General features: G+C 39.1%; 2 protein-coding genes across 5 annotated transcripts; one reads left to right on the forward strand and one right to left on the reverse strand.

Moving 5' to 3' along the window:
* Positions 1–138: 138 nt before the first annotated feature.
* LOC146712364 (uncharacterized) lies at positions 139–3,174 on the forward strand. Of its 2 annotated transcripts, none has more exons than XM_085442155.1 (4): positions 139–204; positions 2,353–2,402; positions 2,528–2,683; positions 2,918–3,174. In XM_085442155.1, the coding sequence occupies exons 2-4, from the start codon at positions 2,363–2,365 to the stop codon at positions 3,124–3,126; spliced, it is 405 nt and encodes a 134-aa protein (XP_085298281.1). In that variant the 5' UTR covers positions 139–204; positions 2,353–2,362; the 3' UTR covers positions 3,127–3,174. The 2 variants fall into 2 exon arrangements, with proteins under 2 accessions (XP_085298281.1, XP_085298288.1); XM_085442162.1 differs by lacking the exon at positions 139–204 and adding an exon at positions 1,953–2,035 and having other exon boundaries at positions 2,235–2,402.
* Positions 3,175–6,512: 3,338 nt separating this feature from the next.
* Positions 6,513–16,140, reverse strand: LOC146712365 (uncharacterized). Of its 3 annotated transcripts, XM_085442220.1 has the most exons (7): positions 10,831–16,140; positions 10,187–10,393; positions 9,570–9,735; positions 8,082–8,603; positions 7,878–7,945; positions 7,324–7,367; positions 6,513–6,654 (listed from the first exon to the last, which is right to left on the reverse strand). In XM_085442220.1, the coding sequence occupies exons 3-7, from the start codon at positions 9,604–9,606 to the stop codon at positions 6,603–6,605; spliced, it is 723 nt and encodes a 240-aa protein (XP_085298346.1). In that variant the 5' UTR covers positions 9,607–9,735; positions 10,187–10,393; positions 10,831–16,140; the 3' UTR covers positions 6,513–6,602. The 3 variants fall into 3 exon arrangements, with proteins under 3 accessions (XP_085298346.1, XP_085298333.1, XP_085298340.1); XM_085442207.1 differs by having other exon boundaries at positions 9,570–10,393; XM_085442214.1 differs by lacking the exon at positions 10,831–16,140 and having other exon boundaries at positions 9,570–10,563.
* Between the last annotated feature and the right edge of the window lie 419 nt (positions 16,141–16,559).

Raw genomic sequence — 16,559 nt, forward strand, 5'->3', positions numbered from 1 at the left:
TATGTAAAACAATGGCCGAATATCAGCTGATGCCTTCAGTAAAAGTTTCTTGGAGTGGAGTGCTGTATTTTAATGTTTCTTTTCAAACAACTGTCACTGTGTTCGTTCAGCACTTCAGAGCAGGGGAACTTTGAAGGTGTCTTCATTGAAAAAGATGAGGAAGTTGCTGAGTTTGTGAAATACATCCAGAGACACACAAATCATGTAAGATACACATATATATATTAGTGCTGTTAGCGTTACTCTTGTTAAAATGACGTTAATGCCGTAACCATATACACATACGTGTGTGTGTGTGTGTGTGTGTGTGTGTGTGTGTGTGTGTGTGTGTGTGTAGACATATATGGATGGGTCGATATTTTTTTTTATTTTTCTCTTGGTGTTGTCGTAATACTATTTACTTTACTTTATCTTAATGTTTACTTAATTTTGTCACCATGTGTATTTAAAAAAAACAACATGATTTTTATTTTGTGTTATCAGTGCTGTCCTGGGGAGATCTGAGGTCTTGTGTGACTCGAGGCTAATTCAGCTAATTGTTATGCATTTGTTTTAAAACGTTTGTCCCTGATAGGGCTTCATCATGTCATGTCTTTTATGTTAAAATCTTTGAGTGTATAGGTCCCGGGGAAAGGGTTGTGCGGATCTTCATCTTGGACTGCAGCAAAGGAGTCGTCCAAAAAGTCCACTGGGAAGTTGGATGAGGAGGGCATGGAAATAGCTGTTTGTCGCCACGGAGTCCTCTTAGCTGCATTGAACATGTTTCGAGGGGAGATCTTTGCTTACCCCCTTTTTCTCCAGAGGAAGTTGGCAGCTAGCATCCCAGGACATATTACGTTCCTTTGCTCCGATGTGGCCTGTAAATATTTCCCCTATTTAACCAAGCAGTGCCCTGAGCTGAGGAACCTCTTGTCAATGCGTCCTTTTCTCTCCGTCATGCATGCAAAGGCTCACACTTGGAAATGCGAGGTATACTGCAGCTTGTAGTTTTGGATTAGTTTGAGACATTTTGTTATAAGGTTGAATGAATTCAGCAGTCATGTATTGTGACCTCCTTTCTATAGATCAAATGGGGAGGTGCGTTTCAGGTTGGGGCCGGTTCAACAGTTGGAGAAGAGGTGGAACAAGTAAACAGTTTCCTGTCTAGGGCGGCCATCACAACGAAGTACATGTCTAAAGCAGGTGTGTGTCCGTGTCTGAGATTCCACTCAGTCTCCTGCTCATTAATTCTAATTTGTATACTAACTGAAATGCAGGGCGAACAGACATGCTGACCCTCCTGGCTTTGGGGTGGAACAAAAGGAAAGTGGAACAACTGGGCCGCACTTTGAGCCAGCGATATCTAAAGGTCATTTTTTCAACACCCATTTTAATGTGTGTGGTAATGGGGGGAAAACACCAGTACTCTTTTAATGTCAATATGAATGACATTTATGAATGCATTCTTAGATCATAAGGATCCTTAGAGAACAAGTGGAGAGCCTGAATGCGACCAGAAATGAGCTGGGTGTGGATGACGACACACTGCAGCAATGGGTGGCCGATGTGCAGAAATGGGCTGAAGGTGAGTCTCAATATAATGCACTCATGTATAACAATAGGACCCACCATGGCCTCATTAAAGAACTTAGAGTTAAGATCTTTCTGACAGTGTCAACAAACAATGAAAAATAAGCCTTGGAAAAGCAAATTTATGGCAGAGTTGTTGCGTTTCATCAAATTGGATAGAACCTGGGTTGAAATGATGTCGTACTAGTTGGTTTTATAAACCTGAACACCAACATACTTGTTATCTCATGATTATCATGAGATAGCAGCACATGAAGGCTCCAGATGTCTTATAATGAATGTCATCAAGTCAGTGATTACAGAGTCCACTGTAGTTTGGTGACTGTTACTCATCCTGTATTCTGATTAATATTCCTCTCACTTAGAAAGTGAGTAACTGATGGCAGCCTTGGAGCGTTGCAGGCACGAATAGAGGAGCTTGTCGTCATCATCAGAGTGCGAACACAAAGTCTTTACAGACAAAATGGTGTCACAGTTTCTTTGAAACGGACCGTTTGATGCTCAGTTTGTACAGCTTGTACAGCTACTTTGTAAACAGAATCAAATCAGATCCAGGTTTGTTTAAGCTGGATGTGATTTGTTCTAGCAAACAAATTGATGAGTGTAGATTAAAATGAAACTATATACATTATGTGAAGGTGTGAATTTTTTATGATTATTTACAGATAGCAACAAGAGGCGACACAGAATTCGCAAGGTCATCTTAGTTGAGAAGAAACGCTTGGCGGCTGCTGTTGACGACTACAACAAGCTCGCTGAACCAACAAAGCAAATCGTATCCAGTGATGCCCTCATGCAGACCGATATTTGGCCCTGGCAGAGCACAAGTGAACGTAAGCTCTTGATTTATAAATATCCTTTTTAAACAAGCTCCCAGTATCTGAGCAGTAGTTGAATGTTTTGTTCTTGAATCATAATATGCTGCTATGTTTTCCCATCTGATGTTGTTAAACTGTAGCTGCTGCTGACCTCCGGACAAAGAGAAAGGTCTTTGAGAAGGTGATGGCTGTGAGGCGCCTGAGAGAGGAGGAGATGATCCTTTGCAGGGAGATGCGGCATCACTGGACAGTGTTGCGAATGCGTTCTGTGGTGTTGGGGACAATCTCCTCAGACTGTAAGCACTTTATTTATTTATTAATTTTTTGATGAATCGATTGAAAATAAGAGCAGATGCTAAAGTCTTACTGGATCTTTTACCTATATCTAGATTGCTAGCTAACACTGCCTTCTCCCTTTTAAAAAAATGTTTAATTATAGCATCCTAATTCCTTGTGTTTATGAGGTGATGTTTTTTTGTTGTTTGTTTTTTTTACTTTTCTCATATTTATTTGTTTTGTTCTTTTTACAGCCTCCTTTGTTGGCATGTCGGAGGATGCACAGAAGGGACTCTGTAGCCTGGTTTTAAAAAAACAAAGTGAACTGAAAGCTGAAATGCTCAAAGTAAAGGACGTGTACAAGAGAATCCTCAGCCACCAACCACTCCTGGAAATGGACTCGGAGGAGGACATTCCAGACGATGCCACTGAGAGTGATTTGAGCACTTCTGATGAAGACTGATTGTGTCATCATTGATGTTATGTTTGGTAAAATAAAAAGTTAATCACATCTCTGTTCAATGTGATTTTTCAACAGACATTTTACATTTTGAGAAGAAAAATGGAATTTCCTTGGTGCAGTTGTTTACCCTGAATCATTATTTCCCATCTAAGTTAATGACTCGTGCACATGTTCAGATACGATAACATAATTTAATTCATGGGATGCTTTCTGGGCTGCTCAAATAATCACAAAATTTAAAAGCACCAGGCAGCACACTCACAAGTAAATTTTTTGTTCAGTGTTTTGTCAAAGAAATCAACAAGTACAATTGAGATGTTTGCTGTAGTGGTGTGTTTGTTAAGAAGCATGCCAGCACACTGGTGAACTGACAGTCCCAGAATGCACCCGAGCCATTGACTCGCCCCAGAGCAAATGAAATTGCTTATCTAGAAAGACAACCGTCATCAAAGAAGAAGTAAAAGAGTAGGAAACAAATGGTAAGGGAAGGTACTGTGGGGTAGGAAAGAAAGGCCAGAGCTGTGCAAAATGACCTCCAGCAGGCCACAAATGTGCACGTCTGCTCAAACGGTCAGAAATGGACTCCATGAGGGTGGTATGAGGGCCCGACGTCCACAGGTGGGGTTGTGCTTACAGCCCAACACAGTGCCGTATGTTTGGCATTTGCCAGACAACACAAAGATTGGAAACTTTGCCACTGGAGCCCTGTGCTCCTCACAGATGAAAGCAGGTTCACACTGAGCACTTGTGACAGTCTGGAGACGCCGTGGAGAACCTTCTGCTTCCTGCAACATCCTCCAGCATGAGTTTGGCAGTGGGTCAGTTTTGGTGTGGGGTGGCATTTCTTTGGGGAGCTGCACAGCCCTCCATGTGTTCGGCAGAGGTAGCCTGACTGCCATTAGGTACTGAGATGAGATCCTCAGACCCCTTGTGAGACCATATGCTGGTGCGGTTGGCCCCGGGTTCCTCCTCATGCAAGACAATCCTAGACCTCATGTGGCTGGAGTGTGTCAGCAGTTCCTGCAAGACGAAGGCATTGATGCTGTGGACTGGCCCGCCCATTCCCCAGAACTGAATCCAATTGAGGACATCTGGGACATTATGTCTCGCTCCATCCACCAACTGCACCACAAAATGTCCAGGAGTGGGCAGATGCTTTAGTCCTGGAGTCTGGGAGGAGATCCATCAGGAGAGCATCTGCCACTTCATCAGGAGCATGCCCAGGTGTTGTAGGGAGGTCATACAGGCATGTGGAGGCCACACAGACTAGTGAGCCTCATTTTGACATGTTTTGAGGACATTACATAAAACCAGATTAATGATTCTGTATTGCATTGATCAAGGAACCAACCCAATAGGAGCTAAAGGAATCCTCTTGACATTACTTCACTCAGTAAGTTTATACTATGTTTAATGTGCATTTTCTTCATCAGTTTAGAACATAACATGTTAGCGCTCCCTGGTCCTTTTTGGAGACAGATCCTGAGACAGCAGGCAGCTATGGAGAACTCGTGTCAGCTGTGGTAATTAAGGAATACTTTGATTTAATATTGATTTCATGACAACTATCCTCTGGCACATATTCCTGGATATATATAATGACATAAGTAAACTCCCATTTTAGAATCATTGCCTTCTTTGATCTGACTTATTGCCTCAGACTTTGGCCCTGTGTCCCCAAAAGTATAGAAAATCCATGACACTGAGTAAGAGGCCTTCATCATGTTATAAGTGAGAGAGTTTGGTGTAACAGTGGTTGAACATGCCAAATCAATCCACAACATACTGCCATTCCCCAGCTGTAACCTGCATATGCATCAAACCAAAATCCAGTATCATAGCCACAAAAAAGACATAAAGATTAGGTTAAAAGGGTTGTCTCATTTTGCCAGATAGCTTCATCCCAAAAAAGATAAACATTCTTCAAAAACAAAAGTTTGTGAATATTTGCTGTATTGCCAGGCCTAAACCAACCTGTTAAACTTATCAAATTATTGTCATAGATACAAACCTATTGATTGAAACAGAATAATCCATTGAAGCCTCCATCATCATCCACAATCACTGTTACTGTTCAGATTATTTTATCTCTGTTTTCCTCTAGAATGTTTTGAAAATCAGCATTTGATCAACAGACTTTTTAAAAGTTTATTTTGATCCTATTGTTTACGTGTGTAATTGCATTTTTATTGAAATTATGACAGGAAAACCCTCAATCAAATTGTATCTTTGATATCTAATAATAATATTAACAATAATGTTACATATGTAATATGTACACAATAATATTGTGCAAACAAACAAGAAAAATAGCAAAAAATGTCAATTTTTTTTAATACCCTGTATATAAAGACCACATATGAACACAACTCCAAATGTGCAATTGTCACTGCATCTAAACATGACACATTACAAAAAGGTAGAAACATATAATATACAATATGTTCTGAAGCTGGTACTGGTGCAGTTAACTTTGCTTTAGGCTCCCATACACAGTAGGTGTTACTCACTGAAGGAAAAAATGTCCATCCCGGTTTTCCCTCCAAGGCACGAGCGATAAGCAGAGTTCTGTCCTTTCCTTCTAAGATTCCTAATTATTTAAAGTAACACTCAGGTATGCCATTCAGCGTGTTAGTACGAGCTCGGGAGCAGCTTGGGAGAACAAGAAAACAGAGACTGCTTTAGGTTGCCTTCCCAATCGACTCAAAGGTTTATTTAGTACATAACAGCTTATATAGAGAAAAAAAGGTTCGTGTGTCAGCTTTCCCAGTTCAAACCGGTACAGACTAAATAAGGAAACGTCTTCCTGCCTTCTGAGCAAAGTATCCCTTGTGTAGTTTATCAGTTCAGCTATAATTTATGATCATCCCAGCAAAATACACTCCTAGACATAAAATACAGAGTTCTTTCATTAGTGAATTCTGAAACAAACCACCTAGCCTTTAACGAGCCTTTTCCAGGAGATAAAGAAAAAGGGAGGATGGGAGTAAGGAAGTGGTCTCATCTCTGTGGTGTTTTCGACCTTGGGGTACCAGCTTGTGAGTCCTACACATTAATTCTTGGGTCACAGAGAAAGAGAAAAACAACTAGTATATGGGCCTTATTGAGTAACAGTTTTCCTGTATAAAACAATCTTCTGTAAATGCTAACCGTGGTATCAAAATATCATAACACTCACTATACGTGCAGTGCAGTATTACTTTACCTTGTAATATGTTATAATAAGCAAGTCACTTCTATATTTATGAGGATGTAGACAATAATGTTGGCTGATATGTAAAACTATGAGATGTCGAGTGCAGGGAAGATATTATTGATCGATCAGATTCATGAATATGTTAGGTACTTAAGCCACAATTAGAGAGTGAAACAGAGACTGACACTGGTTGAAATGTATAGTAAATATTTTATTTTGAACTTTTATGCTGAACTACAAGCTGTGAACTGTGCGATCTCTGCGACCTGTGGTGCCTGGTTTACTGTGTGTAAAACTGCGCAGGTTCCCATGTGTCATCCCACACTTTGCCACTGTCAGGAGAAAAACATAACAAACAACAACGACAACCACACACAAAATAGGACAATTTAGGTTGTGACACATGACAATTTTTTAGGATGAAATATCTTCTATATTCATGTCATGCTTTATACACCTTCATAGCACAGCAGCAGCCACGATCCATTGGAACCTGCTGGATGAGAGAGCACAGAAACTCCAGGGAAGAAGTTTAGTTAGTAACATGCATGAACTGCATTACTGAGACATGTATGTTTACAGATGGTGGTGAGGGAGAGGGGGAGAGTTTTCAGTAAAAGGAGACGTGACTGCATCTTCAACCAATACTGAGCCTGCATAACCCTGAAAGAGACAGAGAGAGAGGGGGGGGGACACTAACCCCCAGCAGTCTGGTCCTATTACAGCATAACTAAGGGCTGAGCTGAACCAGCCCTAACTATAAGCTCTATAAAGAAGTAAAGTCTTATGCCTACTCTTAAAAGTGTTGACCATGTCCACCTCCAAAAACTCATAATGGACTTTGGAGGTGGACAGCTATCAAGCTCCTCACAGAAGAGGAGCTCGATAGCTAAAAGCTCCCAATTTACTTTAGTCCAAATACATGAATTCAAATTGAGTTGATAACTATTTATCAACAATATGAATGTCTGTTCCCGTCCAACAAAGTTGTTACTACATACCATGTTGAGCAAGGCTTCCACTTGACTTTAACTTCTTCTTTTTCCTGAAAAACATGATATAAACAAACAATTAATTAAGAAAGACATGCAAGTTGCATACAAAAAGGAGCTTATAAACATTTGTGTACTATTGAATGGCTCAATATATTATACAATTAGTTTACAAAAACATAAGAACCACTACAATGCTTGTACTGCCAGCATCGAGTGCATGTCAGCAAAGCAACACTGCTTACATTGTGGCTCACAAGCAAAACTAACTGAAGCAGATGTTACTGAATGGGAAGGAGCACCTCCACATCAATCACTCCTTCTGAGCATGATGTCAGGAGGACTTTAAAGAACGTAAACATCAGGAAGGCAGCATGACCAGGTCGTATCAGGTGGTCTGTTATTATTTAATGTCCTATTTGGAGTGAAATCCTGACTCAGTGGCTGAATTAGTGTAGATTCATCAAATACAAAAGCTTATGGATATTCAGTCAGGCACAGTTCAAATCCGGGAAGTCCAAAGACGCAAACAAATCTGCACAACAGCAGGCTAAATTACTTACATTTACAACTCTCCTGTCTACTATCTCTTCATATTTGAAAATCTTCTGTGTACGGTGTTTTCGGCATTCTGAAAAATAACAAATGAAATATTTACATGAGTTCTGTAAAACTGGAAAAAATGCAAAAATTAAGAAAAAGAAATCTTAACAAACTTAACGAACATGTCATGTGTTTCGTACATTTACAATACCATAACGTCTAACCTTTCCTTGTCCTTTTTTTGTTTGGGACATCCGAGGTGTACACCGTAGAAATTGAGGGAGATGCAGGATGTGGAGATGGAGAGGAGGATGCAGGAGAAAGCAGAGATGAAGAGGAGGATGCAGGAGGAAGCAGAGATGGAGAGGAGGATGCAGGAGGAAGCAGAGATGGAGAGGAGGATGCAGGATGAAGCAGAGATGGAGAGGAGGATGCAGGAGAAAGCAGAGATGAAGAGGAGGATGCAGGAGGAAGCAGAGATGGAGAGGAGGATGCAGGAGGAAGCAGAGATGGAGAGGAGGATGCAGGAGGAAGCAGAGATGGAGAGGAGGATGCAGGAGGAAGCAGAGATGGAGAGGAGGATGCAGGAGGCTGACAGAGGGAAGATGTTGGTACAGGCTCTAAATGAAGAATAAATTCCTCGTTTAGAGCCTCTGGGTCTGGGACTGGTCCAGCATCGACACTGTCAGCAGAGGATGGTCCAGCTGCTGGTGTAGAACTTTTAGCAGGAGGTGAAGCTTGTAATTCTGAAAAATTTTAAATATTAAACATTCATTAAAATGGGTTGAAAAAATGTACAGTACACATAAACACATAATAAGTAGTGATTTGCATGTTTTCAGTTAAGTTTTTACTAAAGATACAACTGGTAAATATTGGCATCAAATAAGTCATCTCGCACACTCACTGACCCAAATCATTCAGTACAAGTGCCCTCTAGGGTAGTGTGACATCTGTAGTGCTTTTCTACATTATACATTAATAAATTAATGAGTGTGACTATAAATCCAGATAGATAATGACTTTTTCCTCTGATGACACTACTTTCCTGACTTTGTGGTGAATAACATTTGACACTTCAAGCTAGTACTGTGACTTAGGAGTTTTGTACAATGGTGATGCTAACTACCTCAGGGAGGTAATCAGGTAACCTCTTAAGAAGTATATAAGTTATTTAAGAATCTTGGTGTTCATATTGGTAACATTATATAACATTTGTTATACTAGAAAGTCTCGAAGAGAATTATCAGGTCTGGTTTTCGTGAAGATTTTTAAAATTACATTTGTATATACATGAGTGTGAAAGACCATACTATACACACACACATACAAAATTGTTCAGGTGGGTAACACCAGAGGTTCAGTATGGCTAGCTTTGGTGATGTGACCGACACATGGGGAGGTAATAAGGCAGATATAACACTATTTTCATGTTAGCAACAGGACACGTAGGGCAGCTGTCACCTCACAGCAAGAAGGTTACTGGTCTGAACCTTGGCTGAATAATAGAATAGAACAGAATAGAGTAGAGTAGAACAGAATAGCTGGTGACTGTTAACTATCCTCATCCTCACCATCTTGTTTGTCTCTATGTACCCCGTGATGATCTGCCTTCTTATCTAGGGTGTACCATGAGTATCACCCAAAGACAGCTAGGATAGGCTACCTGATAAGGACACCTGGTTACAGATAATGGACAAAGCATATCTTACTTCTCAGAAGGTGTTCATAAAGCTTCCTCATCTTCATGAGGATGTCACGTGCAGCACCTTCCGCTGGTTCGATCTGAGTGATCACATCCCCTACTATACGGCCCTTACGGTCAAACTGTCCAAGAAACAGAATTGGTTGGTAGCCCAGGGCATGTAGCTTTGAAACCTGCAAGAACAACAAAGAAAAACATGCAGCCAGTCTTTCATGTAAGCAAATTGATGTATAACAAACCTTTAAGTTTCACATCTTTGTTGTTTTATTGTTGTCGATAGTTAAAAAGTATTTATGGTGACCAAACCTGTAAATGTATGATAAAATCCATCTTGAAATGTTTTGTCTCTCAGTTAATAGCCGATTAAATTAAAAATCAGAAGTAGCTTGAATAAAAAATAGTTTTTAACAAGTTTTTTCTAGTTTGATGTCTTTAGTGTGATGATGTTATTCTGATGTGAATAACTTTTTTATTTATGCTCTTTTATAAATTAATATTTTATGTGTATATACATGTCTTGTTAGTTTCTTACTTCATGATATACAAGAAAACATTGACAACTGTGATTAATAAAGAATTGTCTACCAGACCAACCACTTATTAGATCAGAACTTTTAAACTTACTGACAACTGGGCTGAATTAACCACCCTGCTCGCATTTCTGTTTTTTTTTAACAGAGGCAGCCCAGTTACTGTTTTTAAACTGTTCTTGTTTTTTTTTCAATCCCTCCTTCAGGTTCAGGCTGCCCAGGCATCCACTGCATGTCTTCCTGTTGCAGGTGTTTGGGGCCTGACAGGAAGGGCATGGTTTGGTTTTTGGCTTTGTCATTTCTGCAAATGAAAATGGAACATGTAGGGATTATTTCAGGTCTGTTTTGGTGAAACGATTACAAAAATAATTTATGACCAAAGAAATAACTTATATTACGAGGCAGTATTACACCATATTTAGAAGAAAAAAATCAATTACGAGATTAAAGTCATTAATATTGAGTTAATTACGTGAATAGGGTTAAAAAAAACCCTGAATTGATTACAGAAAAGATACATTGCTAAAATAGAGCAGTACTAACATTAGCTGGGTGGCCAAGCAAGTGTCTTACACATGAGAATACATCACAAAAAAATTTAAATAAACTTTTGCAGAAGTAGTTCTCTTGGTACACAGACTGCTCTGTGAAAACATTTCAAGTTTAATATCAGTTTAATATCACTGAAATTAATATTTCAGTGAACATGCAAATTACCCACAGTTTATCACAACTTACTTAGCTAGGATCTGCCTCGTGTCCAGTCGAAAACTTAGCTGCAGGACCGTGAGTTGAAAGATACATTTACTACGACTCCCAAGATGCATTGCAGTAAAAACCATCCAATCGCCTTGCTTAAGATCTGTTGACGTGTCGCTAAAGGCGCGCTGTAGATAAATATTGCAATTTGTAAAAAATAAAATAATACAATTTGCATTTTTTAATTACATAATTAAGCACTGGGCCAGTTTAATTTCGTATTATCGCTGGTTATTATTTTAGAGTAAATAAAGGAATAACGGGTAGCACCAAGCTGTTGTTATCTTCATTTCCATAGCGACGGCGGTTGAGGATTATGGGTAGTGTGCAGTTACGGGATTAGTGCGTCTGCGTAAATTGGTCTGATTGGTTGGAGCCGAGCGCATCCAAAACTAGCAGGAGTGGTGAATGAATCTATAAATGTGTTTTACGTGTGAAATGAAAATAATAAACCTAACAAAGGATTATGTACGTTAAATCTGCGCACTTTCAGATCGTGAATCAGTTTGGAAAACACTGTGTGATGGCCACAACATGAAGCGATTTTATTGTTGAATTATCAGTGATACTTTCGTGTTTTTGTTGAGAAATGTTAACGATGTCATTAAAAGAAAGCATTAAATTAGGGAGAAAAACCCGTTCGCGGAGAGGGTCCCCGGTTCTCCAGTTAGATTGTGCTTCACGGTGTCATGTTTCGCCGTGACGGTGTTATTATTGGAGTAAATGGATGGCTGGAGCCTCTGCTCGAAGCGTCTCTGATCGCCGCGAGCGGGTTCATATTGGAATGAATTGACAACCCACAGCGTCACATAAAAACGTGGAAGGGTACCTTAGGCGTCAGCATGAGAAGTTAAGGGACGTGACAAATCGTCATTATTTTACGCGTCAGGAGTGAGAACGGGTTGGACAGGGTGGTGCTGCATACTCTTCCTTTAATGTCACTATTTTCAACCTGTTAATTAGAGTGTTTAAACCTGAAGTCGACTACGTCCACAACAAGTCAATACAGCTGTAAATGTGGCCAATTATCAATCAATTACCAATCAATAACAACAGATAACTTCTATTTTATGCATGCTTTTAATCAACCACTCACCCAGAGGATCTCCAATCCCAGCAAGTTCCTTCTCCTCCTTTAATGAGTCTGTCCTCCTTCCATGCCCTGGTAACCGGTCCATCCAGAGCCATATGATCTCAAATATACATACAACAAGCCAAACTACACCTTGGTCACACCAACCCCTTTCCACCCCCAAGATGTCCAATGCCATCCTAGTATGGACTGTCAAATGCGGCTTTAACGCTGACTGTTCTGACAATCCATCTCATACTTTTCCTGGTCAGATTTGCCAATCTCTGCACCAGGGTTTTAAACGTTTCGCCATTTTCATTAGGTTTTATTTTTTATTTAGTTTCGACTCCAGATTTTCAATTTTTTGCCAGTTGTAATTAGTTTTTACCAATTCTTTGCTAGTTTAGTCTAGTTTTTATTTTCTGAAAATCCTTAGTTTCAATTTAGTTTTATTTGTGTTTTGCAAAAGTTAAGTGTAACAAAATCTCAGTCCCATCATATCAGTCATGCTCTTCTGGTTATCCTTGGGTGTTGAGACTAATAACTATTAACTCTTGCCGCACCGAGTGGTCCTAATTTTGGTTAAAGTTAATTGATAACCTTTTGAAGGCGATTGTTTCACACCTTTATTTAGATGTCCCAGTCCTGTTATCTCGGGATCCATCACGTTGCCTTATCTGGGGTTAGCTGTTTTCTTGGGATGCGAGTTAAGTGGGTGAGCTCTAAAAAGAGGGGGAGTGTGCTCCCCCTGATGAGGTCTTCTAGGTAAGCTAGGTTAACCTTCTTGTGTGAGCTTTTCAAGTGCACTTTTAAGGTTTGTGGGATTTTTTGTTTTATAAATGTCCCTCAAGACCCCCTGATGACCCAGTAATTCATTTTTGCGCACTGTAGTACACATTTAGTTTTTTGCTTGTAGCTCTCATACTCTACTTGCCACTCCTCTAAGTCCTGATGTTTCTTAGAGAGGACAACAGAACCTTTAAAATTATATCCCATGTGTGGGGGTGTGGCCTTGCCAATTGTTTTTCCCACCTTTTCAAAATGGCTGGCGTGCCCACAAGCACATTTTATGGAAGAAAGAAAGGTAAGCTTGATATTTACAATTAAAATGTTTTGTTAAACTCAGAAATTTATTTTATTCAAAAAATAAACATCTAGTAAATAATTTCAGGGGTCTTTAAGAATTAGGCTCATTTACTTTCACAGGGAACATGACTAATTTATTAATGTGTGCTCTACACATTGGGACTTTATATTTATATTTATTTCACTTTTTCCTAATACCCAACTTTTGACAAAGGCGGAGAGAATTCTTAACACAATTATTAAGGGAGATTCAAACATAGATTTTTCAAAATATGAGAGGGTCAGGACCCACTAAAAGCCACAGAGAAGATTATCGAGATGCAGTGGCAGATGTAATAGAGAAAGACACAGGGCCACCTGAAATCTGTCGTCCTATCTGGTGCAAAACCAACCTGTAGTAGAATCTGGAATTTTGATTTTGAGTTAAAACTAAAATATGGGTAAAATGCAGAAATCTTTTCCAGTAAAGTAAAAAATAAGAGTCGCAATTATAGTTGAATCCATAACACCTAATTGTTTCTACGAGATCACGTCGTTGCCGAGAGTTATCAGTGATCTCAATGTGTGAAAGGAACTCACAGTATCTGGAGTTTAAGCTCCTCTTGGCTGAGAAACCTGGGACAAACATGTGAACAAGACCTGAATAATACCAGTAATGAAGACTTCTCTCCAAAGATCAATAAAAGGAAGCCCCAATCTGATGAGAGTCTAGCAAAATATGGTTCACTCCACTTGCCTGAAATGGTTAGCAGTCCAAGGCATTTCAGTTGTAGAATGATTGGGTACAACAATGAAACAGATGTGAGATGAGGGGAGTGCCAAATGTTCCTTTGTGTCTCCAAATAAAATCAGTACTTCCTCAGATATCCTAAATAAATTGACTTTTGTGAAATAGAAAGTTCAGTGCCATCACTTATTCCTAAACCAATAGTTTACAGCTAGTGAAGTGTCAGTGACTTCTGGGTTGGTCCCTGATCTTCATCTTATGAGATTGTTATTTTAATAACACTTGATTCATTTAAAAGAAAAAAGAAAAAAAAGAAAAAAAGAAAAAACGAAAATATTTTCTCCCTGTTTTTTCTTATTCTCTGGGTCTCAGGAGGACATTACGTCCCTCTCCACTACAAGACTCTTGTTATGTCTACAAAACAGTCATATTAAAATCATCCTCAATTCTATTCTGGCGCTGTCTCCCGACTTTTCCTGACCTGATTCTGCGTGTGGACGGAGCAGCAACACAGACGACTCGACTAACGTACTACCTTAACTTTACTACTGCAGGGCACGCACACATCAATGCAACCAAACACATTCTGCTATAAATCTAGTCAATTTTAGTTAGTTTTGTGAACATTCAGTACAGTTTTAGTTAGTATTTCTTTTTTTGATTTTATTACCGTTAACGCAAATTTTTCCACTTCTACTTTTCGTTATTTCATTTGTTGTCTTTAATAATAATAATCTCCTCTGCACCCTTGAATAAACACCATTAACATGATCAACCTTTTGCTGCTTGTTATTTCACCATCTTATTGAATCAAATACTTCATGCTTATGTGGTTTACGACATTATATTTATCTAAATCTCCACTTTGTGTCTAAATGTTTGAAGAATTTTTGAGGGTCAAATTTTGAGAATTTGACCATAGTGAAAGTTATGGCGTTATCACCCCCTTTGGGGATTACCTTTTTCCAGTTTTGATGATATTCCTCCCCGTTCTTTATTTTTTTTTCAAGTACCCCTCTTCGGTGGCGAGAAACTGTTGGTGTGATCAAGCGGGTGCTGTAAAAACAAAAGCTCAGGACAGAACAGTCACCAGTCATGTACTTCATTCAAAATTAACAAATATCAAGCTTCATATTGATCCTCTGAGTGTAATGGTACATTTTAATTTGCACTTCTAAAAACAATATTTTCTTTATTTTACTCTTGTTCTTGTGCAGCACCACCCCTCAGCACATGCCCCTGTTATTTTATCTTACTTTTAAATTGTTGACTACTTCAAGAGAGCGCCCAAAAGACGGGGACCAGTGTTTATCATTACATATCTCCATTTTGAGTGTGGCTGTCTATCATTCCCCTCTTATTCATAGACCTCGGTGGAGGGTTTTTTGTTTGTTTGTTTTTTTTCTAAAATTAATTGACTCTCTATAGTGACCCACTATGGTTAATAATAACATGCTCAGTCATGAGTGGGATCAAACCTTTTCTTCACTTTAGCATTTAATATTCCCAACAATATAATGTAATACCTTAATTAAAACACAGCTACTAAAACACAATTTCCTTAATGCAAACATCAGTAGCTCAAAATTAGCAACCAAAGGGTTCAGTCTGCAGTTCACACTGCTGTGAAGCTACAGCTCTTTAGTCTCTGTCATTCTTCTGTTCTTGCAGACAAAACAAAGCAAAACAAAACATCCACCCTTCTTTTACAGGCTGGGTGAATTGTCTGTGGACATTCAATAATCCTAAAGTCAGCACCGTTTTTGTCTCAGTATCAAGTCAGTTAAACTTTTAGTCGTCAGTCCATGACTTTTAGTCGTCAGTCATATGCATACATCCACACACATTCATACCAAAAGTTGCTGATAATGGAGTCTCACGCGCAGCCTATTCGAGGCTCCATCACCAGCAAGATGACGTCATCATTTTAAAGGAAACAGCTCCTTGTTTGTTTTTCCTTCTTTGGACTGGATTGACTCGCTGCAATCCTTTTAGGCTTCAGGATCAGTGTCCCATATAAGTGAATTTTCTCCCAAGCTCATTATAATCATGGAGAAAAAATACTTTGCGACTGTTTTCAATAAGAATATTTTATAGCGCTTTAAAGTTCAATCTCTCAGGTCTGGATTAAAGAGCTGATTTGTTAAATCAGGAACTCACAAAATACCAAAATATCACCACCGGTGGATCACACCTCTCAGATGTTCTTATCTCAGTGCACTGTAACAAAAGCAAAAACAAACGTAAACAATAAAACACTCATACAATAACAGATACTGGGGCCCATTGCAAACATGTCCAAAGTTCAAACCATCTTTCTCTCTCTTAGAGAAAGAGAACAATCCAAACCTCACTGATAGAATCAACCTAGTATCAAACAAAACCCAAAGATCAACCAAAACTCCTTTTTTGCACCAACAAAACATGTTGGATTTACTTGACTCAATAGTAGACACTAGTTACACACCAACTCTTTACCTTGGCAAAAACGTAAACAACTAAGTTGAATCAACACAACCTTTTCATAATCTCTTCGAAATAAAACTCACACCATTCATTCATCATTTTCGCTCTGTACCACTGCTCCTTGTTAGACTGTGTGAAGCACAGTAAACAATTCAGTGGAGGCTTTGAGCCATAAACAGACATCACGCACAGACATTGTTTTCATTATCAAAGTGCTTCAGACCATGTCCTCAAAATCTACACAAATGCCCTCTGCGTGGCATGAAATACATTTAAGCAATAAATAATCAATCAGTTCTTGCTGTTGTAACCAACTCCGTATTTGGATGTTTGTGTGCAGCATTTGTTAGTAAAGCA

This window comes from Copadichromis virginalis, linkage group LG3, assembly GCF_057382275.1.
Source record: "Copadichromis virginalis isolate Kocher_CV1m ecotype Utaka linkage group LG3, C_Virginalis_male_GT1.1, whole genome shotgun sequence".
In the NCBI taxonomy this organism is placed as follows: domain Eukaryota; kingdom Metazoa; phylum Chordata; class Actinopteri; order Cichliformes; family Cichlidae; genus Copadichromis; species Copadichromis virginalis.